Here is a 27,788-nt window from a genome sequence, read left to right on the forward strand (position 1 = left end):
TCTGTTACTAATGCAAACGCCCAGAAAACCTAAGCCATAAGATGGCAGAGGGACAAAAGCAGCCAAGAATTCGGGTGAGACTTCCTGGTTCCCAAGGCGGAGCAGGGCGGGGCTGAGTAAATGCAGGCTTACCAACTGTTCCACCGCCCGCTTCAGTCCTCTGACAAGACGTGATCAGGAAAAATAAACCACCTGGACTACACCAAGATAAGAGGTGCACGGTGAAGGAATGTTTCGACAAAATGACAAGGCAGCCTAGGGAATGGGAGAAGGTATCTGCAAATGATACACCTGACAAAGAGTTTGGATCCAAAATAACGGACTGATACAACTCAACACCCCAAACCAAATAATCCAATGACAAACTGGGCAGAAGACATGAACAGACATTTCCCTAAAGAAGACATCTAGACGGTCAATGGACACATGCAGAGATGCTCAACATGACTCATCATCAGGGAAATGCAAATCGAAACCACAATGAGATATTGCCTCGTACCTCTCAGAATGGCTAGACTCAAAAAGACAGTAATAACAAGTATTGGCAAGGACGTGGAAAAAAAGGAACCCTCGTGCACTGTCGGTGGGAATGCAAACTGGTGCAGCCACTCTGGAAAACAGTATGGAGGTTCCTCAGAAAATTAAAAATAGAACTACCCTATGACCCAGCAATTGTACTAGTGGGGATTTAACCAAGGAAAATGAAAACACTAATTCAAAAAGATATACGTACCTCTCTGTGTCTACTGCAGCATTATTTACAGTAGACAAATTATGGAAGCAACCCAAGTGTCCATCGACTGATGAATGGATACAGAAGATGTGGTATATATATATATATATATATATATATATATATATATATATACACACACACACACACACACACACACAATGGAATATTACTCAGCCATAAAAAGAGAATGAAATCCTGTCATTTGCAACAACATGGATGGAACTAGAGAGTATTATGCAAAGTGAAATAAGTTAGAGAAGGACAAACACCATATGATTTTGCTCATATGTGGATTTTAAGAAACAAAAACAAACAAAGAAAAAAGAGAAACAAACAGACTCTTAAATACAGAAAACTGATTGGTGGTTGCTGGAGGGGAGGGAATTGGGGGACAGGGGAAATAGAAATGATTATGAAATCCCAGCAGTAAGGGGCAAACGAAAGATCGGAGCTGAAGACCTTGTTTTTCTACTGTTGACCAGACAACTGGAACTAGTGTCACTATTTATGCCAGCATCTGTTTTTTTTTAATGTTTATTTATTTTAAAAAAATTTAAATGTTTATTGAGAGAGAGAGAGAGAGAGAGAGAGAGAGAGAGAATGAATAGGGGAGGAACAGAGAGAGAGGGAGACACAGAATCAGAAGCAGGCTCCAGGCTCCGAGCTGTCAGCACAGAGCCCGACGCAGGGCTCTAACTCACAAATCCAGAGATCATGACCTGAGCCGAAGCCGGACGCTTAACCAGCTGAGCCACCCAGACACCCCTGTTTGTTTGTTTATTTTGAGACAGAGTGCAGAAGCAGGAGTGGGGCAGAGAGAGGGGGGAAGGGGGAATCCCTAGCAGGTTCTGCACTGTCAGGGCAGAGCCCCATGTGGGGCTCAATCTCATCAAATGCAAGATCATGACCTAAGCAGAAATCAAGAGTTAGATGCTCAACCGACTGAGCCACCCAGGTACCCCTGATTTTTATTTTTACCTGAAGATGTCTCTTTTTGGTAATACCAAATGGGTTTTTCAAAAAGCCTTTTTTTTTCAATATACTTTTTTAATGGTTTTAAAATTGTTTTGTATCTAGCCAAGTTGAGATTTTTAAGCACCTCATTTTTAATTTGCAATAAAACATTACAACTTGATTTTTTTCAAAAAGTCAACAAAATGCAAGCACCTGTTAATAAAGTTCTTTTTTTTTTTTTTAATGTTTATTCATTTTTGAGAGAGAGAGCGAAGGCAGGGGCAGAGAGAGAGAGGGAGGCACAGAATCTGAAGCAGGCTCCAGGCTCCAGGCTCCAAGCTGTCAGCACAGAGCCTGAATAACGCCCTTAAAAATAATAATACTTATCTTTGGGGCGCCCGAGTGGCTCAGTCAGTTAAGCATCCAACGTCAGCTCAGATCATGATCTCACGGTTTGTGAGTTCGAGCCCCACATCAGGCTCTCTGCTGTCAGCACAGAGCCCACTTTGGATCCTCTGTCCCCTCTCTGCCCCTCCCCTGCTCATCCTCTCTCTCTCAAAATAAATAAACTTAAAATATTACTACTACTACTAATTGTCTTTGTTATTATAAAGATACAATTAAGAAAATTAAAAAGCAAGTCATAGACAACCATAAACATGGAGTCTCTCACCTGGCCTGAAATTCGAGTAGATTTCATACTAGGGTTACAGTCAGTCTCTACTTGCTATGGACTGAATGTTTGTGTCCCCACAAAATCCGGGTTGAAATCCTAATCCCCATTGTGATGATAGTGGGAGGTGGGACCTTTGGGAGGTGTTTAGGTCATGAAGACGGAGCCTTCATCAAGGACAAGGGCAAGGGATTAGTGCCCTTATATGAGGCCTAGGAGAGCTCCCTCAACCCTTCTGCCATGTAAGGACACACCGGGAAGGTGGCAGGCAGGAAATCTGTGAACCAGGAAACGGGCCCTTAGCAGGCACTGCATCGGCCAGGTTCTTGAAGTCCTTGGAAATCTTAGATTTCCAGCCTCCAGGACTGTGAGAGATAAAGGTTCATCGTTTGTGAGCCATCCAGTCTATGGTATTTTGTTATAGCAGCCGGAACAGACAGAGGCACTGCTAAGGTCCAGATGGAGCTTTTCTTCAAGTGGCTGACCAGAGTTTTCAGTAGAACTTTCTTCATCTCATTTTGAATAACTGAGTGCTGGCACATGTCTTTAGAGTTTGCAGATATGACCAGGAGAACAGATAGTATGCGATCACCACAACCATCTGGAGTATTTAAAAAACCAGGAAATAAGTCCAAAAACGTTTAGGCAGAAAATCGAGTTCTGCTTCTTTACATATGATCTTGACCAACTCCTGTACAAAAATGGGAAGTATGAAGCATATCGAGATATCTTTTTTGTGTCATGAGCTTTAAAAGGACTCATGTTTCCTGGTATGAACCCCAAGAGACCCCGAAACACACTCCCGTCCGTCCTCAGGCTGAGCTCCCTCTTTCCGCCCCTCTCTTCTTCCCAGGACGATACCAGCAAGCAAACCACCTGTCTGAAGACGGAGATCTCCCACGGAGGGGACTTCGCAGCCTTCCTCCTACAAGGCAAGATTAACGAAAGGTGGTTGAGAAGGTTCAGATGTGTAGTCTCTTCCAGACGACCACCTTTTTTCCAAATGTTTTATTTAGAAATAATTTACAGAAACGTTGCAAAGATTTACAGAAGAGCTACAAAGATAGGTACAGAGTTCCCCTGCACCCTTCGCCCAGCTTCCCCAATACCGACATTTAATGTGACCATTTGTCAAAATTAAGCAATGACATTGGTACAATACTATTAACTAAAGGTTTTTTTTTTCCCCCAGATTTCGCCAGTTTTTCCACTAATAGTTCTGTTCCAAGGCTCAGTTCAGGATATCATATTATATTTACTCATCGTGTCTTCTTAGTCTACTCCCATCTATGACAATTTCTTGGTCTTTGTTTTTCTTGACCTTGACGCTTTTTTGAAGAATACCGATTAGATATTTTGCACTATGTCTCTCAATTTCAATTTGCCTGATATTTTTCTCAGGATTCAACTGGGGTTAAGGATTTGGGAGAGATGCCACAGGGGTGAAGTGCTCTCGTCACTGTATATCAGGGTGTATGTGCTAGGGACATCACCTGCCTAACAGGTGTCTGCCAGATTCCTCCATTGATAAAACACTTCCCTTCCCATACGCTGTTAGAAGCAAGTCACTATAGCTGGACCACACTCTGGGGCAGAGGATTTAAGCCTCTCTACCTCTTTGAGGTAGGAGGATCAAAGAATTTGGAGGCATATATTGAAACCACCACAGTAATGATAAACACGAGGCAACGCACGTATCCTGGGTCCCCTTAAAGGATGGCCACCAGTTGTAATCATTACTATGGTGATAGGACATATTTTATTCAAGTGACTGTTTGCTTGATTTTTAACTTTGGGCCTCTATTTATATTCTTGCCCCGGGCCCCTCAAATGTGAAGTGCTTGAAAGAAAGCGTATACTTCATCATGTTTTATGCATCAAAGGAAGCTTTTATACTCTTTAGTAGTTCCTGGGGCTGCCCCCACCAAGCACCACAAACCGGGTGGCTCAAAACCAAAGATATTTATTCTCTCACAGGACTGGGGGGCGGAAGTCTGAAATCCAGGTGTCCAGATGATTACTTTCTAGAGGAGACACTGGGCCAGATGCCCACACCATGGGAAAGCAAGCCTTCCCAGGTTGACGGGAATTCCGGATAGGAGCTGAGTGCGTTTCTATGATGAGTTAAAGCCCCACAGCCACTTCTGTGGGTTGTGACTTCCTCTAATATCAGCCAGGAGAATGCTCTTGAGCGATCTCTCCCAATTCTAGCCCTTAGCCATGCCCCTCTCAGTTACTGAGGCTGTTTATACCACCGTCCTCCCCAGACGGGAAAAGCTGTAAGACAGAATGTCATTGGAATTTACCATTTGGAGCCTAGAAAACATGGGGACCGGCCAGAGCAGGCAGCTTGGTTAAAAAACAGTCATATCAGCGCTGTGAGTGGGAGGAGCCCTGTTTCCTTCAGGTGGCAGAGGCCCGTCGGTCGGGGCTCACCAGCTCTCCAGGAGCAAGGACTTGCAATGACATCTCCTTCCGTTTGTCAAAGTTGCCGTTCCGAGGGCGCCAGCAGGTCTCTGGGCCAGGGGTTCTGAGAAGACAGGCCATCCCTCACAGGAGACTTCTCGCCTGCTCGTGATTGCTCAACGGGTCCGTGGTTTCCCAATGCAGGAGCCGGAGAGATTTGGCTGGATGTGTACAGATTGCCCAAGGAGTCTTGGCTCAAAGAAGTGGAGCACCCCCAACTTGCTATAAATCCAAAGAAGAAAGTCAGACAGTTGCAACTGGTAGGAGACATCTCCCTTTCCCACGGATAGGTTTCTCCCTACCCTTGACCCACATCCAAACTAAATCCTCCTTGGAATTTCAAGATGAAGGGGGCCCTACAGAGGCTGTAGGAGAGGACAGCAGGTGCTCCGGCCCACGACTCCAAAGTCGATTTGCTTTGGTTAAAATGAGATATTAAAAAATAGAGGTGTCTTCAGCAGTGGGAGCCCCACTCTGTCTCTGGTCTGAGAGTCGCCTCTGCACCAAAGCCGCTCCCAGGCATTTCGGGGGGTGGGGGGGTCATCTTTTATCCTGACTCCTGCCTCATTGGTAATTTTTTTCCCCATCTGGGCTGAAATAATCCTTTCATGCCTTGCATTCCACTGAATTTCCCAGATTATGGTATAAACAGGTTGTTCTTGATATATGGGAATACAGTATATATATTTTTCACATTCTTAGAAATCAGGAGTTCTACCATTTCAGTTTATTTATTTTTATTTTTTGTTTTTTTAAAGTAATCTCTACGTCCAGCATAGGGCTCGAACTCACAACCCCGAGACCTCGAGTTGCATGCTCTACCAACTGAGCCAGCACAGGCCCCCACCTCAGTTTAATTATATGTGGACCTTGTGCTGTGTCTTTAAAATATAGTTCCTCAGTAAATATTATTCTGAGACCTGATCTGCTCATCCATCCAATATGCACTTACTAGTTTTTAACCAGCAACATTAATTGGGTGAGCTTTTAAAACACACTGTATCAGGTGCAAAAGACTTATGAACTTATTAATATAGGAGAGTGAATTTGAGACTCACATTCACCACTGAGTTCACTGAGTGGCTTCAAACAAATGCCTTTTCTCCCCAGTGAATGTCTTCAAAGAGGGGTGTAGTCCTGATCACTGGAAGAGTTACCAGCCCAGAGATCTTCCTCCTCTAAACTCTTACAGAATTTATTCCTTATACCTCTTTTTTGGCATTTCCCCATATACTACCTTGAATTTTAGTTATCCTTTTGTGCATGAAAGGTTTTTTTTTTTTTTTAATTAACTAGATGATAATTTTCTGGACTGTTAAGAACACACCTTCTACTCCTTATTAACCAACTACACAGTATCATACTCCGTATCCAAAAGATACGTTTTGAGGGCTTAATTTATTATCCAACTGGGAAAACTACCTTGGAAAGGAGATGTTTCTCACCATAATTCACTCAGTTTCCATAACTGAGAACCAACCAAATAACACCAGTCCCAGGGATAGTCCTGGTACTGTGACTTACATGTAGAGTTGGTTAAATAAAATTGCCAACATCGTCAATATATTTTGCCAATCAGGAATATTCACTTCGACTTAGATTTTTATAATGGCTTCCTGACTGATCTCCTTACCTCTGTTCATTCATTTTTGCTCGTATCATTATTTCCAGTTTCCCCTACTACATTTTAAGATCTTAGACAGTACGGATCGTGTGTTAAAAATCCTGCAGGCCAGAGGACCACACAAATATCGGTCCTCTGTTTCTACAGGTCACTACCGCCAACAGTAACAGGGGAAGAAAGAGAGTCAGAGGAGGTGGGGGGACGTACATCAAGCCTATTATGAATTAATTTCTCACTTTTTTCCTCAGAATACTCCTGACTCTGTGACTTCAGATAATTTGGAAATGGTAAGGAACTTTATGTATTTTTTTAATGTTTATTTTTGAGAGAGGGAATGAGGCAGAGCGTGAGCAGGGGAGGGCCAGAGAGAGGGAGACACAGCATCTGAAGCAGGCTCCAGGCTCCAAGCTGTCAGCACAGAGCCCAACGCAGGGCTCGAACCGTGAACCGTGAGAACGTGACCTGAGCCGAAGTCGGACGCCCAACCGACTGAACCACCCAGGCGCCCCAATGGTAAGGAACTTCAAAGAAAATCTCCAGGGAGACAGATTCAAGTCGCATGCTATAGATTTTTATTTTGACTTGAAATTTACTTTAAATATCAAGTATACTAGTGAAATGTTCCAACAGGGCACTCTTTTCAGATACTCTGTGACTTAATCTCATGCCTCATCCATGGAGAATTGTCCCCTATCCTTGAGGATAATTGACCCAAGTCAGTTGTCCAGAGATAGATTTCCAAGAAGACACAGGGGGTTAAATTTCAGGGCCCCTCACTTGTATGGCCCCTTCCAAGGCCCTGTGAGGGGTCTGACCGCTGTGTTCACATTTTTTTGTAAAATTAGCAAAAGTAATATTTTAACCAGTCACTTAGGAACACTGTCTGTTTTCACTCAAACTTCCCCTGTCACATTTCCCCCCATATTGGGTGGTATTAGGGTGGCCATGGGCATTTTGTGTTGAAAATTTTGTGTTCTTTCTTTTACAGAGGCCCCTAAAATGTATATACTCAGGTCCCATGAAACCCAATTTGCCCCTGTCAAAATAACAGCCCATTCCACCAAGCCAAGTTTCTTGGGGGGCTTCATCTCTGTATTGGGATACCTTAGAGAATAGAGTGGCTTCCCCGGGGCGGGGGGCTTCCCAGCTCTCCCTTTGAGGCCGAGAGCACACCATGCTTTCCAGTGTGTGTGTGTGGGGGGGGGGTGCAAACTAATGGAATACAATGGCATCTCATGTAATTTTCACTGATCTCTTCATATTTTTTATTGGCCACTGAGGTTTTCTTTGAATTGCCTGCCTGTATTACTTGCTCGTTATATATTTTCTTCCAGTTTGTTTCCCTTTTTCCTTGGTTTATGTGCTTTTCTGTTGTAAAGAAGTTATAAGTTTTGATGCAGTTGGAGTTTTCTTTTTTTTTTTTATACCCATCGCACGTAAGTAGGCTTTCCCTACCTCAAGGTTATAAATAAATTCTCCTGTGGTTTCTTCTAATAATCTCAGAGTTTCATTTTTGACATTTCCCTCTTTAATTCATAGGGGAGTGTCTTTTGTGAACAGAGTGAGGAAGGAGCCAACTTTCATCTGTTTTTTTTAAGTAGCCAATTGTCACACAAATATTTTTGAGTCATCTTTTCCCATTTGTTTTGAAATGTGACCTTTTATCATTCCTATTTTATTTCTATGTTCTTTATCCTATTCCATTAAAATACTCATCTGCCTGCACCAAGACCTTAATGAACTTTGGAGCAAAACTGCCAGGATTCTAATCTTGTCAATGCCACGTGCTAGCGGGGTGACCTTATTGTGTATTTTCTGTTCTATTTTCCATATTTTTGTTGTTGTTCTACCTTTGGGGAGAGCTCATCTGCTCAGTGTCTCCACTCTCTGAGTTTTTCATTTTTGCTATCATATTTTCATTTACAAGAGCCTCCCCCTTTTTTCTTTCTTTTCTTTTCTTTCTTTCATAAATGTTAGTGACTTTCCTAAAAACATTTATGATAATTTTTGATGTTTCTTCTCCATGTTTGGTCTATTTCCCCAAAGTTGCTTTTTTCCCTACTATTTGTTTTGGTCTCTGTCTTTCCAAACAGATACTTTCTTCACTTGGCTCTCTACTCCTATCAAAAGGTAGGGGTCACTGAGAAACTGACAGGAAGCCAGCCCTGTGGGCATGGGTGGGGCTTGTTAACCGGTTTTGCTAAAGGGTACCCCAGCTGGGCTGCAGTGTTGGGACAGGCTCCTGTCTGTTTCCTCAGCTATCCTTAAGTAGAGAGTGCCTATGAAACACCTTTCTAAGCCAACATGGGGTAAAGTGAAGAAGCAATTACCACTAACTTACGGGGGACAACGTTTGAGCATTCCCAGACCCCCAAAATAACCTCTCTTAGGCTTGCTAATGTATGTACAAGATAAATCGACAGGAAGCACAGATGCTCACAGACACCGGGGAAAGCTATGGCGCGTGGCGCCCACAGGCTGGGTGCAGCTCCCCGGGAAGGACGTGGGCGAGGCCCCGCTTACCTCGCAGCGCAGGTGCTGCCTTTACTCTAACAACCCAGCTCTCACCTGAGTTGCAGAGGCGGTTGGGGAACATGCCTTGGGGTGTGGGAGGGGTGACCTCAACATTCAGTATGTAAACTTTAACTGCATTCTGTTGGCTACTTGCAGTTAGGGAGTCTTAAGAGTTTAAAAGCGTCTTAAAGAGATTTTCACCCAATCCTGTTGAACCCAGAGACACCTGGAGCTGCCATTTTCTTGAGTCTTTAGGGCCTTTGTGATGTGAATCAAGTGACTCCCAGGCTTTCTCCCTTACTGGTTCAGATCTTTCTTGGGTCTGCTAAATCTTTTTGCCACCTGCTTCCCAAGTCCAAAATTTTCTTGCTTTTGTTTCCTTTTTATTCTCTTATTCCTTATGAGTTTATTTTTTGAATGTTTATTTTTATTTTTGAGAGGGAGAGACAGAGCACAAGGAGGGGAGGGTAGAGAGTGAGGGAGACAGAAGCAGACTCCAGGCTCTGAGCTGTATGCACAGAGCCCAACGCAGGGCTCGAACCCACGAACCGTGAGATCATGACCTGAGCTGAAGTCGGACGCTTAACCGAGTGAGCCACCCAGGCACCCCTATTCCTTTTTTAAAAAGCACCTTCCTGTCATTTTCATGGGGTTTCAGGAAGGAGAGGCGTTAAATGTTACCTGTTCACACTACCATCTATATTTTCTAGTTAGTTATTGCTGATCCGATGCTGTATCAGTATTCATCAACTCATTTGCGCAAAGAAGTTGTAAGGATATCAAGTTTCAGAGAACTGGAAGGCACAAGGGAGGGTAGGCAGTAAAAACATTGTAGCCAGGACTCCACTACCACTACTCCTGACCATCACCACCCCCCCAAGAGACACAGCCACCAAAGGTGATGCTGGGCTTTCCATGACGGCTCTGTCACTGGGCCCTTGACATGGCCACCTCCACTGTGAATAATTTCTCTCCTGCTTCCGGATCTCTGTGTCACTTCCTCAAGAGTCACAGTCCCAGGCAGGAGCACACAGCTGGTTGAGCCTTGGTCATGTGCCAACACCCTAACCTCCAAGGGACAGAAAGAAGAATCTGGTCCCTTCAGTTCCTTAGAGGGAGACAGATTCTCCCAGACTCACACCATAGGTGAGTCCCCTCAAGGTAGAAAAGATGTTGAGGGCTGGATAGCCAAAATGATGACAATGGCCTCTACACTAGTACATAGGGAAGCTATCGATTTTTGTATGTTGATCTTATATTTGGCCAAGATTACGGTGAGGTCAGCAAAACATAGACACTGTTGGGGTCATGCAAGTGTGGGGGTGGGCACCTAAGAGTGAGTGCCTCCTGAAAGTGCCTCACTTCCTTTATTTACCCTAGTCTCAGGACTGTTGGCCTTTCTACTGAAGTTCTAATGGTTTGCCAGCTGACACTGATGGATTTTCCAGCTAGACAACCATAACTATAAATACTGACAACTTTTCCTCTCTCAAGTATTTATTTCTCCTATTTATTGTTCTTGCCTTGTTCTATGTTCTAGGATCTCTAGAAAATGCTGAATAGTCATGATGTGATAGACTATCCAGGATATAACAGGGGTCCTCCAACTGTTTGACTATTATGCCCAAAGCTTACTCTAGGTGTTTGAAATAAATATCCTTTATCAAGATAAGCATGTGTTCTTCTAGCCTCCGTTTGCTAGGAGTTTGTTGTTTGTTTGTTTTTTAATTAGGAATGGACATTGACCAAATACTTTCTCCTCATCTTTTGAGAAGAGCTTTCTTCCTTCATCTGCTTCATCTGCTTTCTTCCTTCATCTGCTAATGTAGTAGGTTGCATTAATAGATTTTCTAATGTTGAAACATTCTTTGTAAAATATGTTTTAATGTTTATTTTGAGAGGGGGGGAGGGGCAGAGAGAGAGCGGGACAGAGAGAAACCCAAGCACCCCCCATGCTGTTAGCACAATGCCCAGAGCGGGACTTGATCTCAAGAACCGTGAGATCATGATCTGAGCTGACATCAAAGGTTGGACACTTAACCGATTGAGCTACTCAGGTACTCTAAAACTTTCTTACTTCCATTCTTGGGTAATCCATGCTTGATAATAATTCATTTAATTATACTTCAGTGTGTTTTGCTAATATTAAAGTCCTAAATAAAATACCAGCAAAGCAAACTGATAGTTCTATATTCATAGATAGTATCTAAATTCAAACATGATATTGGCCTATAGTGGTGTTTTTTTTTTTCTTGTGGATTTCTTAACACAATTTTGTATTAGTGTTATGCTAGCCTTGTAAAGAAAGTTGGATGTCGTTTTTTGTTTTTTGTTTTTTTACCTCTAGGTCTATAAAAATCTTATGTTTTCAATTTCTTCTATGGTTATTAGTCCGTTTCAAAAACTTTTGAGCCAATTTCAGTCAGAAGTCATTTATTAGTGTAGATATATAACTATAGATATATGTAAATATGTTTCTCCTATAATATGAAAATTAAAATCTGTCTCTTACATTATTCCCCTTCCTTGTTCATAATGGATCTAGCTCACTGATTTTTGTTTTCTTTTGTTTTGATGTTATCTATTTTAAGAGCGAGAGAGAGCATGAGCAAGGGAGAGGCAGACAGAGAGGGAGACACAGAATCCAAAGCAGGCTCCAAGCTCTGAGCTGTCAGCACAGAGCCAACGCGGTGCTCGAACTCAGGGAATGTGAAATCATGACCTGAGCTCAAGTCGGACGCTTAACCGACTGAACAACCCAGGCGCCCCCTAACTCACTGATTTTAACTTGCCAATATTTTGTTAATTTTACATCTGTGTTCATGAAGGATATTTTTTGTTTTCTTTCCTTCCTTCCTTCCTTCCTTCCTTCCTTCCTTCCTTCCTTCCTCCCTCCCTCCCTCCCTCCCTTCCTCCCTCCCTCCTCCTCCTTCCTTCCTTCCTTCCTTCTGTCCTTCCTTCCTCCCTCCCTCCCTTCCTTCCTTCTTTCCTTCCTTCCTTCCTCCCTCCCTCTTCCTCCCTCCCTCCCTCTTCCTTCCTCCCTCCCTCCTCCTCCTTCCTTCCTCCCTTCCTTCCTTCCTTCCTCCTTTCCTTCCTTCCTTCCTTCCTCCCTCCCTCCCTCCCTCCCTCCTCCTCCTTCTTTCCTTCCTTCCTTCTGTCCTTCCTCCCTCCCTCCCTCCCTTCCTTCCTTCCTTCCTCCCTCCCTCCCTCCCTCCCTCCCTATTTTAAGTAATCTCTACACCCAGTGTGGGGCTCAAACTCAAAACCATGAGATTAAGAGTTGCACACTCTACTGACTGAGTCAGCCAGGTGCCCCAATTTTATTTTCTTCTAACATCTTTTGCTTGTGGTATCAGGATGTGGCTGACCTCATATAATAAGTAGAGTGTTCCTGTTTTATTTTCTGGAAGAGTTTGTGTAGAATTGGTATTATTTCTTCCTAAAGTGTTTGATAGAATTTACCAGTAAAGCCATCTAGCCATGGAGTTTTCCTTGTGGAACTATAAATTCAGTGTCTTTAGTGACAAAGGGTCATCTCTTTCTCCTTAAGTTTTTGTTTTTGTTTTTTTTTTTACATTTTTATTTATTATCAAGAGACAAAGAGAGACAGAGCATGAGCATGGGAGGGGCAGAGAAAGGAGGAGACACAGAATCCAAAGCAGACTCCAGGCTCTGAGTGGTCAGCACAGAGCCAGACGCGGGGCTTGAACTCATAAACCGTGAGATCATGACCTGAGCCAAAGTGGGCCGTTTAATGGACTGAGCCGCCCAGGCGCCCCACCTTCTTTAAGTTTTTATTTAAGTAATTGCTACCCCCAACATGGGGCTGCAACTCAAACCTCGAGATTAAGAGTCACACACTCTTCTGACTGAGCCAGATAGGCGCCCTGGTTAGGTCTTTCTTTTTTTAAAAAAAAAAATTCTTTTTTCAACGTTTATTTATTTTTTTTGGGACAGAGAGAGACAGAGCATGAACGGGGGAGGGGCAGAGAGAGAGGGAGACACAGAATCGGAAACAGGCTCCAGGCTCCGAGCCATCAGCCCAGAGCCTGACGCGGGGCTCGAACTCACGGACCGCGAGATCGTGACCTGGCTGAAGTCGGACGCTTAACCGAATGCGCCACCCAGGCGCCCCAAGTCTTTCTTTTTAAGCAAACTTTTGTATTTTGTGTCATTGAAGGAACTTGTCCATTTTTACCTAAGTTATCAAATGTATTGACTTAAAGTGGTTAATATTCTCTTATTATCTTTTTATTATCTGTAAAATCTGTTTTGATGTCCTTTTCTTCATTTCTGATGGTGGTAATTTGTGTTTTCTCTCTTTTTTTTTTTTTTTTCTTAATTAGCTTGGCTAGAGTTTTGTCAATTTTATTAATCTTCTCAAAGAGCCAGTTTTTTATTTCTTTGTCTCCACATTTTTGTTTTGTTTTCTATCTGACCAGTTTCCAATTTGATTTTTATTATTTCCTTTCTTCTGCTTACTTTTGGTTTAAGCTTTTCCTTGCCTTCTAGTTTCTTAAGGCAGAAAGCTAGGTCATGTATTTGAGATCTTCTTTTCTGCTATAGGCATTTAGTGCTATAAACTTACATCTAAGCACTGTTTTAGCTGCATTCTTTATATTTTGATGGGATGTTCCCTTTTTTTTTTTTAAATTTTTTTTTCAAGGTTTTTTATTTATTTTTGGGACAGAGAGAGACAGAGCATGAACGGGGGAGGGGCAGAGAGAGAGGGAGACACAGAATCGGAAACAGGCTCCAGGCTCTGAGCCATCAGCCCAGAGCCTGACGCGGGGCTCGAACTCACAGACCGCGAGATCGTGACCTGGCTGAAGTCGGACGCTTAACCGACTGCGCCACCCAGGCGCCCCAAGGGATGTTCCCATTTTTAAAAATACTTCAAAATATTTCCTATTTGCTTTTTTTAAAATTTCTTGTTTGACCAGTGAATTATTTAGAAGTATATTAGTGTCTAAATACTGCAGATGTTCCAGATATTTTTCTTTTTTTGGTTTCTAATTTAATTCCATTGTGACTAGACAAAATACTTCATATAATTTGAAACCTTTTAAATTTCTTAAGATTTTATGCCCAAATTATGGTTTATGTTGTTGGTAATTGTTCTGCATGCACTTGAAAAAATGTGTATTTTGCTGCTGTTAGTCAAGTTATTTATGTCTGCTTTTCCTTCTATAGCCTTACTATATTCTTCCTGATTATCTGTCTGTCCTATCAGTTATTGCGAGAGGAGTATTCAAATATCTAAGATTACAGATTTATCTATTTCTGCTTTCACTTCAATGAATCTTTGCTTTGTGTATTTTGAAGCTCTGTTATTAGGGGCATAAACATTTGGAATGTTATGTCTGCTTGATGAATTGACCATTTTATCATTATTCAGTGAATTTTTATCCCTGTTAATATTCTTTTCTCTGAAATCTATTATGTCAGATATTAATATAGTCACTCCAACTTTCTTTGATTAGTTTTACAAGATGGATTTTTACTATGCTTTTAATAGATTGGTGTCTTTGTGTTTAAAATGAGTTTCTTTTTGACAACATATAACAGGGTCTTACTTTTTTTTTTAAGTTTATTTTTGAGAGAGAGAGAGCAGGGGAGGGGCAGGGGGGGGAGGGGGGGCGGGGAAACCGAGGATCTGAAGCAGGCTCTGTCCTGACAGCAGAGAGCCCAATACAGGGCTGGAATCCATAAACCATGAGATCATGACCTGAGCTGAAGTCGGAAGCTTAACCGACTGAGCCACCCAGGCACCCTGGGTCTTACCTTTTTAGACAGTCTGACAGTCTCTACCTTTTAATTGGGTAGTTAGGCCATTTATATTTAATGTGATTGTTGATACATTTGGATTGAAATAAATCACTTTGCTATTTACTTCCTATTTGTCACATCTGTTTTTCTTCCTTTCCCTCTGTTTCTGTCTTCTTTTGGGATGTGTTTTTAATGATTCTGTTATATCTCCTTTGTTGGCTTATTAGCTGTGCCTTTTCCTTCTTGTAGGATATAAACATTTGTTTTAGAGGAGACATTAAGTTGAGTCTGCCAGTTCACATAATGAAGATCAAACCACCCAAACCAGTTACAGGTTAGTATAATTCAACTAATACTCTTTTTATTTCTGATATTAATTTCTGTTTTTTTCTTTCTTTGCTTTCCTCCAAATTTCCCATCTTTTCTAGATATTAGCAGCAATATCTAAATTACAAATATAGTTCTGAGAAGGGAATTTTTTTAAAAGTCATAAGCTCTGGGATCTAAGGACAAAAATATAAATATTACAAGGACATAGTTAACTAACAGAATTGGAAAATCAGGAAAAACAGGCATCTAGCTGGAGTTCATCCATTTCTATATTCCTGTGTTAATGCACTCATCAGGATTTGCTGAGTGCCAATGAAGCACCAAGCACACAGATGAGTAAGACACCTTTTCCATACCAAAAGCTGCTGTTCTACCAAGGGAGAATAAGAGGAAAGTGGCATTGTAGGATATGGTAAGTGCAGCAATGGGGAACATTTAGGACCATGAAAACATAGAGGAAAGAGTGACCAACTCTTCCTATGGAGGAGGCAGAGGGTTTATCAAAGGAAGGGACATTTGGGAAGGTCTTTTTTTTGCCGGGGGGGGGGGGTGGGGGCGGAGGGAGAAGGACTTGAAGGACAAGTGGGAGTAGGTCAAGAGGAGCAGAGGAGAAGTCCATTGTAGGCAGAGGATACAGTATATCCTCTCAATACCTGCCCAGAACCTCAAAGATATATCTATAGGAATGTTCACTGCAGCATTATTTATAGAGGCAAAAGACTAATTAAATAAAATCTGGTACACTCATCCAAAGGAATACTTTACAACTATCAAAAACAAAGAAGGAAATTCAAAAGGCCAAGAATAGCCAATTCACTCTTGTAAAAGAACACGATGACATGATTTGCTCCATCAAGACTTACTATAAGGGGTGCCTGGGTGGCTCAGTCGGTTAAGTGTCCGACTTCGGCTCAGGTCATGATCTCGCGGTCCGTGAGTTCAAGCCCCCCGTCGGGCTCTGTGCTAACAGCTCAGAGCCTGGAGCCTGCTTCAGATTCTGTGTCTCCCTCTCTCTCTGACCCTCCCCCATTCATGCTCTGTCTCTCTCTGTCCCAAAAATAAATGAACGTTAAAAAAAAAAAAAGGCTTACTATAAAGCTATAGTAATTAAGACACAATAGAAAAATAGATAAGTGGGGCGCCTGGGTGGCACAGTCGGTTAAGCGTCCGACTTCAGCCAGGTCACGATCTCGCGGTCCGTGAGTTCGAGCCCCGCGTCAGGCTCTGGGCTGATGGCTCAGAGCCTGGAGCCTGTTTCCGATTCTGTGTCTCCCTCTCTCTCTGCCCCTCCCCCATTCATGCTCTGTCTCTCTCTGTCCCAAAAATAAATAAACGTTGAAAAAAAAATTAAAAAAAAAAAGAAAAAAGAAAAATAGATAAGTGAATAGTAGATAGAAATATATAGAGAATATAGAAATATAGATAGAAATAGTATACAGAATATAGTAGAAAAATAGGTAAATGAAACATGATAGGCCAGAACAGACCAAGACATAAATGGACACTTGATAACTGACAGAGGTTGACATTACAGAGGAGGCGAGAAAGGATGGTCATTTCAATAAATGGTGCTGGCTGTCCATACGGAAACAAAAGTGAGACTCGACTCCTGCCTCCCACCATACACAAAAATAAATTCCAGACGACCCATAGAAGCAAATATGAAAGAGAAAACAGTAAAGCTTTTAGAAAATAATATAAGACAGTATCTTTATGATTTCATAGGGAAAGACTTTTTAAACAAAACACAAAAAGCACTTACAATAAAAGAAAAATTTGACAAATTTGGCTACTAAAATTAAGGACTTCTAGTAATCCCAAGACATCATTAAAAGCATGAAGGAGCAGCCCCATAGGAGAAGATAGTTGCAAAACACATAAAACTTAGGAATGGTCCCTACTGAGAATATATAAAGAATTCCTACAACTTATTAAGAAAAAGAGATAATCCAGTATAAAACAGGCAAGAGCTTATTCAAATGGCCAATAAACAGATGAATGTGTGTACTCAACATCATTAGTTATCATGGAAATGCAAATTAAAACCATAATGAGCTACCACTCCACACCCACCAGGAGGGCAACATTTAAAAGAGACGGGCCATACCAAGTTGGTGAGGATGTATCATAAGCAGGCCTCCCGTACACTACAGTTAGCAATGAAAATCGGCACAACCACTTTGGAAAATAGTTTGGTTTGATCCAGTGATGTGGGTAATTTATACCCTGAGACCCAGCACTTACACTCGGAGGCAGTGTGACCGACCGTACCAGCTTGCCCGGGACTGAGGGGTTGGTCTACTGGGATGTGGGGCTTTCAGAGCTAAACCTAGGGAACTCCTGAGCAAACCAGGGTGAAGTGGTCACCCTCCTCCTAGGTATATACCTGACAGGTGTGCAAGCAAATGCGAGACATGTACAAGAATGGTAACAGTGACATGATTCTCCATAGCCCCAATCATGAAACAACCAAAATGTCCATCAACAAGAGAACATGTATTCACTTGATGGAATACTATCAATAAAAAGGAACAAATTGCAGCCGTCCACAACCAAATGGACAAATCTCACAATATTAAGAAAAAGAGGGCAGACACAGAGTTAACTTCATAATTCCATCCGTGTGTAACGCTCAGAAGCAGGCCAAGCAGAGCTTTTTCGTTTAGATGCACATTTAGACAGCAAAGGTAAAACAAACTTACTGCAGTGCTTATGGAAAAGCCAAGAGAATGGGTGCTGCTCTCGCCAGGAGGTTGTGACTGGAGACGGGCCCCTGCGAAGCTTCCAGGGAGCAGGTGATGTTTTGTCTCTGGACCTGAGTGGAGACAGACATTTGCTTTGTAATAATTTATTAAGATATATATATATATAGGGGCGCCTGGGTGGCGCAGTCGGTTAAGCGTCCGACTTCAGCCAGGTCACGATCTCGCGGTCCGTGAGTTCGAGCCCCGCGTCGGGCTCTGGGCTGATGGCTCAGAGCCTGGAGCCTGTTTCCGATTCTGTGTCTCCCTCTCTCTCTGCCCCTCCCCCGTTCATGCTCTGTCTCTCTCTGTCCCAAAAATAAATAAATGTTGAAAAAAAAATTTTTTTTAAATAATAAAAAAAAAGATATATATATATATATTTTTTAAATTTTTTTTAACATTTATTTATTTTTGAGACAGAGAGAGAGCATGAACAGGGGAGGGTCAGAGAGAGGGAGACACAGAATCTGAAACAGGCTCCAGGCTCTGAGCTGTCAGCACAGAGCCTGACGCGGGGCTCGAACCCACGGGCCGCGAGATCATGACCTGAGCCGAAGTCGGACGCTTAACCAACTGAGCCACCCAGGTGCCCCAAGATATATATTTTTTAATGCTCTTTGCTGAGCGTGTTCTATTTCACAGTAAGAAAAAGGTTTAGTAAATGAAAATAAGCAACAATAAGGAAGGTCTGTGGCACTGAAAGGAAGCGATCTCCAAGCTTTTTGTGAGTGGAAAATGCAAGGGGGCTGGTGTAAAAGAGCAATTCTCAAACTTCAGCTGGATCGGACTCAGCCGGAGAACTTGTTAAAACCCAAAATGCTGCGCCCCAGCCACACAGTTTGTGTTTCTGCAGGCTGGGGTTGGGGCCTGAGAATCTGCATTTCTAACAAGTTCCGGTTGAGCCCCTCAGATCCCTGCTCATCTTGGAACCACACTTGGGGGGGGGGGGTACTAGTGTGTCCTGTGCTACCATTTGTTGATACAAAGGTGGTCTCCCTATAGGAACTTATGTGAGAAATGAGTAACAATGATTGCTTCTGGCCAAGGAGACCTGGGCACCGGGGGCCTCCTGGGCACCCTCCATCTGAAAGCTGGGGTGGGAACCTAGAAAATAAATGACCCAGTTTTACTGTGGATTTAGGAACAGTTGAAAAAAGAAGGAAATGAAAGGTTTTGGGGGGGAAGGGGAATGGTAAGAAAAGTCACTGGCAGAGAAGGGAGATGGTTGAAGGAAGGTAGTTGGATAGACGTCAACATAGGTAGAGGCCGGGACCGTCTGTTTCTGTGGGCCCTGCAGCAGCGGCTCAGTAGTGATGGCAACTGGCACATTTGGGGCCTTGCTGGGCTGGGAAGACGGCAACGGTGATCTAAGGTCTCTAGTGACCTCGTGAACTTTTCTTTGGCCTCGTTTGGGGATCCGGGCATCTGGAAACAGGAAGTGATGGTGAGGATGGAGGAGGAGGAGGAGGGGGGAGGGCGGTTGCCCTCAGCCTGTGTTCGCTGAGCCGCCTGGCGAGGAAAGAGGCGGGGAGAAGACTGAACGCTGGCTTCCCAGATGGATTTTTGAGGACTAGAGATTCTGCAGGAAACTGGAAAGTGTGGAGGAAGGAAGGGAAAATCAGGAAGGGGGAAGTCCCATGGTTTGACCAATTCTGGGATCTTTTCAACCTAGGTACCACATTTAAAAGCCCCCTGGAAGTCTTTGCAAAGATTGAGGACTGCTATGGGCTGGGCTCAGGGCAGAACCACTTCATCAAGGACACTCAGTGGGAGCAGCAGGAAGCCATCTTCAAAGCCTTGTTCAAGAAGTACCTGGACGGAGAGTGGGGGGAGGAGCGGCTCAGGTGAGCAGGAAGGAGGCCCGGCTCCCTCTTCCTCCCTCCCCTCGAGCCGGGGTGGGGGGTGGGGGGTGGGGGTTGGGCAGAGTGTCTCCTCTCAGGGCACACACAGGAATCAACCCAAGCACTTGAATTAAAAGCTGTTTCTGGTTTGGGAGATTTTCCCAAGAATTTTGGATTTTTTGAAAAGATATGTGGAGATTGTTCAAAGAGAGTTAGAACAAAGGCTGATCATGTGGATTTCAAAGAGGGAACAGACATCTATGGAGAGGAGAAGAAGTCGAGTTCGTTTTACAATCTTATGTATATCTTCTCTTTAAAAACTTTTTTCCTGATGGGGCACCTGGGTGGCTCAGTCGGTTAAGCGGCTGACTTCGGCTCCAGTCACGATCTCACAGTTTGTGAGTTCGAGTCCCACATCAGGGCCCTGTACTGGCAGCTAAGAGCCTGGAGCCTGCTTTGGATTCTGTGTCTCCCTCTCTCCCTGCCCCTCCCCCGCTCACGCTCTGTGTCTCTCTCTCTCAAAAATAAACATTAAAAAAATTTTTTTTAAGCTCTTTCCTGATTATCTAGACAACACAGAAGATCCTAAAGACAGAAATAAAAGTCGCCACTATTCACATTTTCCTCCATTCCCATCCAGTCTTTCTCAGTGTAATATATTAACGCAGAATTACCAAAATACCTTACTTTGTAACCTCAGGCAGCAGATGGGCTCAGGAATCCCCTGCTGTGGCTGTAAAAACCGAGCCCAAGGCTTTGAAGGATCTGGTGGAGCTGGTTTTAGGAACTAGCTCTCTTCACAGCTACCGTGGAGCTCAGGAACCAGGAACATTCTTGCTTCACAGAGGAAGAAAAACCCCTCATCTTGCTGCCAAGTGCACCTTGAATTTTCTCACGTCAGGACACAAACTCCTAGGGCTACGCCCTCCTAGCAGCTACCTGAGCCCTGAACTGGGCCCCAGCGAGGTTCAGGGGCATGCTGCCTGGCTGGTTGTTAACCTGCGGGTAATGTCTGTCTGTAGTGGGAGTCTATACCACAAGAAGCTACAAACTCTATATAGACATCAGGAAATTGGTTTGTTCTTTTCTTAAGGACAGACGTATCAGCACACCCTGGTTGGATTGCCCCCAGCATAAGGGAGCATTTGTTCACGGCAGCCAAGTCTGGTCACTAGGGGATCTTCCCCAAGGACAGAGAAGGTTCTTCTGGGTGCCGGGTGCCGTTCCCAGCCCGGGAGTGACTCCCGCGCCTCTGCCTGCCCTGGCCTGCCCTCACCAACTTCCCAGGTCTGCGGCCACCAGGGCCGGCACATCCCATGTGACTTAGCTCATGGCCCTGTATCCCTGGGAAGGTCCATCCTAACTACCCATTTCTGGTTTTAGTACCATGGCTCTGCCAGGGTGTCTCCTTGCCAAGGAGCCTGCCATGGCTGACTCGTGTCTCTTTTTCTTCCCCCAGTATGGCCACGTTCCACTTCCTCCTTCCTGGCCGCGTCACCACCATGCCAGCGGACGTCAAGAGCCCCTCGGGTAAATGAACACGATGCAGGTGGCTGTCCTGGGCAGGTGGTCCACTCGGGGAGCACCCCAGCAACCCCTGCACGGTGGGAGGCAATGAGGCGGAGAGTAGGTCGCCGCTTAACGGTGTCTGGACGCATGGTGCCCCAGCCCAGACTCCCTGATAACGGAGGCCGTGCTGTCTTCAGGCAGTGACTGGCCACAGAGGAGGGTCTGAGCACATATCCTGCCAGGCTGCTTCTGAACATGAACTCACTGTGTAGAACATGCTATTTCAAACACTGACAGCCAAGAGGACATGAATTATCTAGACGACGTGAAAGCCGCTGAGGAGCAGTGTGACCGTCCTCCTCACCGGGGAAGGCGAGCTGGCCGTGGGAACAGCCCTCCCGGGGATGCTCAGCCCTCCTCCCCGGGAGGCTCACCCCTCTGCTGGGCGCTGCCCCTTAGAACGCACCACTTTTGACTGCAAACCGACTTCTGCTTGGGCAAACACCTTCCGTACAAACCGGGGGGTACCCAGCTGCCTCATGTGACGCCCCTTTGCTCTCTTCTTTCCCAGGGGTAGCCTGTGTCCTTGGCATACACTGGACCGGAAACCACAACTTCTTCCTCTATTCACTTAACCGAACTCTGAAGGATAAAGCCGGTACTTGGCTGCTGAGATGGGAGTTGCCTGAGAACGTGTCCTTCTCCAGCTTAGCTGAGAGCACGTGACTGACACGTCACTTTAGGGGACCAGAGCTGTGCAGGCAGAAGCAGGTGGCTCAGGGCCTGTGGTGTGAGCGCAAGGCTCTGTCTCTGGGCGGTCCCGTTTCACCAAGAGAATAGGTCGATAGGGACAAAGCCTGGTCAGGTCCACAGGGCTCCGTTGGCAGCTGAGGCAAAAAGAGGCTTGGCATCAGGGGCCGGATCCGGCCCCGGCCCAACGAAGGCCCGCAAGCTGTGTAGCCCCAGGCCAGTCACCGCGTGCCCCCAACCCTGTTTTCTCATCTGAAACACAGAGCTCATTCATCACACCATCCATCCCTGCTGACTGCACGTGCTTGCCGTGGATCGCAAAATCCAGAGGGTTTCTGTATGTGAAAGCTTTTTGAAATTGAAAGGCACTTAGGACCACCACTTACGTGGTCTTTGTTTGGTTTTTACAAATTCTTGGAGGCAGTTATGTGAGCAGGTTCACTTTGTGGTAATTCCTTGAGCTGTACACGGATATTATTCTTTAGAATTGTACTTTAATGTTTGGGGCCCCTGGGTGGCTCAGTCGGTTAAGTGTCTGACTTCGGCTCAGGTGACGATCTCATGGTTCATGAGTCCGAGCCGTGCATCGGGCTCTGTGCTGACAGCTCGGAGCTTGGAGCCTGCTCCGGATTCTGTGTCGCCCTCTCTTTCCTGCTCCCTCACTCACGGTCTCTCTCTCTCTCTCTCTCAAAAATAAACATTGTTAAAAAATTTTAAAAAGGGATTATACTTTAATGTTTAAAAGTGTACAAAGGAAGAATTTTCTCTCCTCCCAACACCCTCTCAGGCAGTGTGGCTTCTAATCTCAACCTCTGTACTGACTGGCTCTGACCTTGGGCAGGTGACTTCTCTGCCTCGGTCTCCTCATCTGTGAAATAGGGGTGCCAACAGGACTCATCTCACCAGACCCTTGCGAGAATTAACCGAAAGGGTGCACATACAGTGCTTACCACGGTGCTTAGCGCCTGGCAAGTACTCATTCAGTGTGAGCGTCAGTGCAAGAGGACTGGGACGTGCTCTTCTGTCCTAAGGAGGTAGCATTGCAGAGAGCCCAGCAGGTACCCCTGCCCGTGTCCCAGCCGGGCAGACTAGTCTGGGCCGTGAGCTGTGTGCATGAAGGTGGTGGGCGGGTGCAGCGGCTGGGGCAGGGGCGGCCGAGTGAGTGCCGTCCTCCCCTCTAGACCCAGAGGGCGTGTGGCCCTGTGCTGCACCCATTGCTGTCTCTCAGCTCAGCTGCTGCTGTTCCTACCTGGTGCTGGCCTGCGAGGATGGCGTGCTCACACTGTGGGACCTGGCAGAAGGTGAGCAACCCCCGCCGCCCCCGCCTCTGTCTAACCCCTGGATTATGAGACCCCTGGATTATGAGACCCCGGGGAGCTCTGGAGTTTCCTGCAGGCTCTGGGCCTTCTGGTAGTTACTCTGTGTTCTTAAGTCAATGTGGGGAGCCGGTCCCGCCTTCCCCTCATTCATTCAGTCACTTACTGAAAACGATAAGTGCTGACACTTCCCAATCCCCGTGTACTGGTTGAGCGCTCGCCCCGTGCCCGTGCCCCGCACTGGAGCGGGTCCTGGAAGTAAGACTGTTAGTTACCTCATTATCACACTCCAGGGAGGTGACGTGGAGCACAGGATGTGACGGTAGGGCAGCCCTGGCCCTCCCCCACCCGCCCCCAAGTTCTCAAACTAAGTAAGTCTTCCTGCTCTCCCACCCCCACCTCGGTCAGCAGGAAGCCCACTGCTATTGAAGCTAAGAAACCTGTACGGTGGCCAGTGCAAGACCAGTAGCCATGCTGGGTGGGTGGCACCTTGCTAGAGTCCTGGAGTCCCAGGATCCCGGGTCCAGCTCTGCAGGTGCAGAAAATCAGTGGTGTCTAGTTTCCCTAAGTCGATCGGTCAGCCTCTGAGGGAAAGGCTCCCTCTTACCTAACTTTTTTAGAAGTGATTTGGGGCGCCTGGGTGGCGCAGTCGGTTAAGTGTCCGACTTCAGCCAGGTCACGATCTCGCGGTCCGTGAGTTCGAGCCCCGCGTCGGGCTCTGGGCTGATGGCTCAGAGCCTGGAGCCTGCTTCCGATTCTCTCTCTGCCCCTCCCCCGTTCATGCTCTGTCTCTCTCTGTCCCAAAAATAAATAAACGTGGAAAAAAAAAAAAAGAAAGAAGTGATGACTGAATCGCTGGGTTTGTCATTGTACAATTGGATGGGTGTTTCCTCTGAGAGTAGAGGTGGGCAGCCTTCCCAGCCAGCGCGCTGGTGAGAACCAGAGAGAGCTCCCTGTCTACTGGCCATCTCAGGGAGCCTTCTGTCAGGTCAGTGAGGTGCCTTCCTCCCTTGGCTATTTCCATCTGAAGGATTCGGTGGTGGTTTCCGTTTAGCCGGCACTCGGCCCACATGGTGGGGAGATAAACATCCCTACGCGCCCTCTTGAATTTTGGTTCCTCACCCAGTCTCCTTACAAGAGTGAAAGATACTTAAAGGGCTGAAGAATGCTCATAATTTCACATTCACTTGCTCAATAGGTTGTTTTCATTTGTCTGGATACTGATACATCCTGGATATCGTTTGACTACACACATATACACCCTTCTCATAAAAAAGCCCTTTTCTCAGAGAACCACCTTCTCTCTGGTATACCTTGACCCACCACGGTCAGCTGTGGTTCCGTACCTGGCTTCTGTCCCAGCACTGACTCTGGCCGCCTCCCCGGGGCTCTTCCCCATCCCCCACCCCCCTCCATACTTAGAAGGGGGGCTCTTCTCTCCCACTGGGCACTGGGGTTTTCTGGCTTCACTTCCAGAAGGCTCTCATTGCCGGATCTTGCCTTCACACCCCTCATGTGCCTGTTGGTCACAGACCCTGTACCCAGGCTGCATCAGCCCTCCCCCTTTCACTGACCTGCCTGTGCCATTGTTTTTCCAGGTTTCCCTCTTGGGGTCGTCGCTCTTCCCAAGGGATGTTCCTGCCAGAGTGTTCACTTCCTCAAATACTACTTAGTCCACCAGGGACAGAACGTGTATCCTGAGGGGCCCTTGAAATCCCACATGAAATGTGTGGTGCTGTGCACAGATTCTTCTGTCCATCTGGTGACAGCCAGGGGGACCCAGGAACCCACCATCAGTGTGCTGGTTGAGAGGTCAGTGGCTTGAGCGCAGGACGGGGCAAACGACCGGCCAGCCGAAAGTGACCAGCTCCCCAGCTGGAGTCCCCTGGCTCTGTAGTCAGCACCCTCCCTGTGAGCTCCCAAGTCCCCACCGTCTTTTTTATGTGCACGTGTAAAACTTGTCTCACAAAATTGCGCGACAGCACCAATGACAGCTTTCACGTCATTTGTCATTTCTGCCAAAATCGCCTTTTATCAGTTTCCTCGAGGCTTTCTTTCTTTTTTAAATTGTCTCAAGAGTCTCTTTCTGAAGTTGTGAAAATACTTTATGCATGCAAATGAGCTATACGATATATACGTGTGTATGTTTAGGATATAGCTATATATACACTATGTATAGTATATATGTAGGTGTATATGTATTTGGGTGTTTATATATATACACAGAGAGAGAGAGAGAGACAGAGAGTGGGCAGTAGGAGAGAGGGAGGGAGGGAGAAACTCCCCTGTACCCATCATGAACCTTCAGAAATAGATCATCTCCGGGGCGCCTGGGTGGCTCAGTTGGTTAAGCATCCAACTCTTGGTTTCGGCTCGGGTCATGATCTCAAGTTCATGGGTTCGAGCCCTGCATTGGGCTCTGCTTTGACAGTGCAAAGCCTGCTTGGGATTCTCTCTTCCCCCCTCTCTGCCTCTCTCTCTCTCTCTCTCTCTCTCTTTCTCACTCTCTCCCTCTCTCAAAAATAAACAAACATTAAAAAAAAGAAATAGATTACCCCCTTAGTAATCGTCACTGTATATAACAAACCATTCCACAACTTAATGGCTCCAGAAAACAAGTCAATGTGCGGCCCCTGATCTCGCAGACCAGCAATTTGGGCCAGTCCTTCCACTGGCTTTGCTCAGGCTCTGGCAGCTGGGCCGGGGGCCGGACGGTCTGGCACAGCCTCCCTTGCACAGGTGGCAGTTGGGTGGCCGTCGGCCAGGACACTTGGTTCTCTTCCCTGTGGTGGCTCCTGCAGGCCGTCTCAGCCTCCATCACCCCACAGCCTAAGGGGTCCCCTCAGCAAGCGAGGGCAACCGCAACGTACACTCTCCAAGCTTCTGCTCACGTCACAGTGGACGAAGCATGTCACGTGGCCACACCCGCAGTCAGGCAGTGGAGAAACTGACTCCACCGTTTGATGGGAGTCACTGCCAAATATCACGGCCGATTTCTTTTTCAATCGACTGTGTCGTTTTCCAAAATTCATCATCCATTCCTTCGCTTTCCCGTAAGAATCAGCCACACACATCTCCAAGTAACGCGTTGTTTAGCTGTGCCTATTTGGGAAATTCGTAAAGGGACTCCCATGCTGTGTATCCTCCAGCTTGTTTCTCGGGGCTGTTTATTCCGTAACTTGCTCTGCAGCCTTGTTCAGGAGAGTCGCACACGTTGGTGAATGCAGCGCCGGGTCTGTATCTTCCCGGCTCTACCGCATCCCATCGTATAATAAATATATCACAACAAGGCATTCTCCTACCAGTGGGTAATGCGACTGTTCCCCGCGTCTGCTACTATGAACCATCTCTGACAGGTCTCCCGATGCTTATTTACAAGAGTGTCTCCTAGATGCGTGCCAGGAGAGGATAGCACAGCCTTAACTCCTTCCAGGACGAATGTGTATGTGTCTGGTTCCCCACAGGCCGGTAAAGTACCTGGACGAAGCCATCTGTGCAGTGGCCCCAGTCCCAGCCTTACCTGGCATGGTAGGTTCCTCACGCCCCTCACTCCTCTTCAGCAAGCGTGTTCGTTTTCCCTTCAAAGACTGTTTGTTGGAGGCCTGTCAAGTGCGAGGCACTAGACTAGCTTTGGGGCGCACAGGGACGAAAGAGCAAGCCGCCGCCCTCGCAGATCGCACGGTTCAGCTGGGAAGACAGACGAATCACCGCGCAGCTGCCCTGGAAGACGAGAGAGGCTGTGATGCGCTGGGCCCTGGATGCCACAGAACAGAGACAGGGGTCACCACCTCAGCCTGCAGAAGTCAGTGGGGGCGGGGGGCTGCTTTCGGGAGGAAGCGACAGGACGGGGCAGAGAAGGCGAGGACGCGCTCTCAGGTGTTGGAGTGTGAGGGGCGGGGAGGTGGCGTGGCAGCTGGAGGACCATTCGATCAGGCGCATCTAGCAGGTTCACCTACAGGGAGGAAGGAGCCAGGCAGGAGAGAGGCCGGTCTCCGAACCCGGGCCAGGAAGGGCCGTGGGATGGAGCGGGGTCTCCGAGGATGGGGAGGAAAGCATACGTGTGCCGACGGCGGCACTGCGTCCGGCCACGTGGAGGGCCAGCTCCTGGACAGGGACGCTGGTGAGCCAGAAGAGAAGCCTGGGCAGGAGTGGGGAGCGCCACCCAGCATCAGACACAGCACCTGGAAAAGGGCCTGTTGCTGCTGGGGACACCGGAGAAGTAAACACACACGTTTCTCTGCTCCCCGAGCAAATCCGTTCTCTCTGTTGCTGGCCTGGATGTCCAGCTGCCTCTCTTATTCCAAACGGGGGTGACAGAGAAGTCCCCGTTGCCATCCCTTTGCTTCCCAGGTGCTGACCTTTTCCAGGAACGGCTCTGTGCAGCTCATGGACGTGGCCAAGCCCCAGATCATCTGTGCCTTTGCTCCACCCAGAACCTACCATCTGGCAGTGCCCTGGACGCCTGTGTTTGTCGTGTCTTTGCACCGCCCGTGTTTCCTGCTCCGAGGTATGGGAGGGGGGCTCTGGGGGATGCTATTTGCCTGACCTTCTCCCTCCCTTCC

General features: G+C 46.3%; 1 protein-coding gene across 2 annotated transcripts in view; it reads left to right on the forward strand.

Annotated features, from left to right (window-relative positions):
- WDR93 (WD repeat domain 93) overlaps positions 1-27,788 on the forward strand; it is a 43,299-nt gene that overhangs the window by 6,542 nt on the left and 8,969 nt on the right. Inside the window, exons 4-14 of one of the 2 annotated variants that reach the window (XM_047086522.1) lie at positions 3,217-3,295; positions 4,974-5,089; positions 6,702-6,740; positions 14,986-15,070; positions 19,483-19,654; positions 21,111-21,181; positions 21,732-21,818; positions 23,092-23,211; positions 24,825-25,038; positions 26,691-26,754; positions 27,577-27,733. In XM_047086522.1, coding sequence (XP_046942478.1) covers positions 3,217-3,295; positions 4,974-5,089; positions 6,702-6,740; positions 14,986-15,070; positions 19,483-19,654; positions 21,111-21,181; positions 21,732-21,818; positions 23,092-23,211; positions 24,825-25,038; positions 26,691-26,754; positions 27,577-27,733 — 1,204 coding nt within the window. The remainder of the gene's footprint in view (positions 1-3,216; positions 3,296-4,973; positions 5,090-6,701; positions 6,741-14,985; positions 15,071-19,482; positions 19,655-21,110; positions 21,182-21,731; positions 21,819-23,091; positions 23,212-24,824; positions 25,039-26,690; positions 26,755-27,576; positions 27,734-27,788) is intronic. The other variant, XM_047086523.1, reaches the window with a different exon arrangement.

Source organism: Lynx rufus, unplaced genomic scaffold (genome assembly GCF_022079265.1).
Source record: "Lynx rufus isolate CCGP_SWC_20201006 ecotype Redwood Valley unplaced genomic scaffold, mLynRuf1.p SCAF_21, whole genome shotgun sequence".
NCBI classification, from domain to species: Eukaryota; Metazoa; Chordata; class Mammalia; order Carnivora; family Felidae; genus Lynx; species Lynx rufus.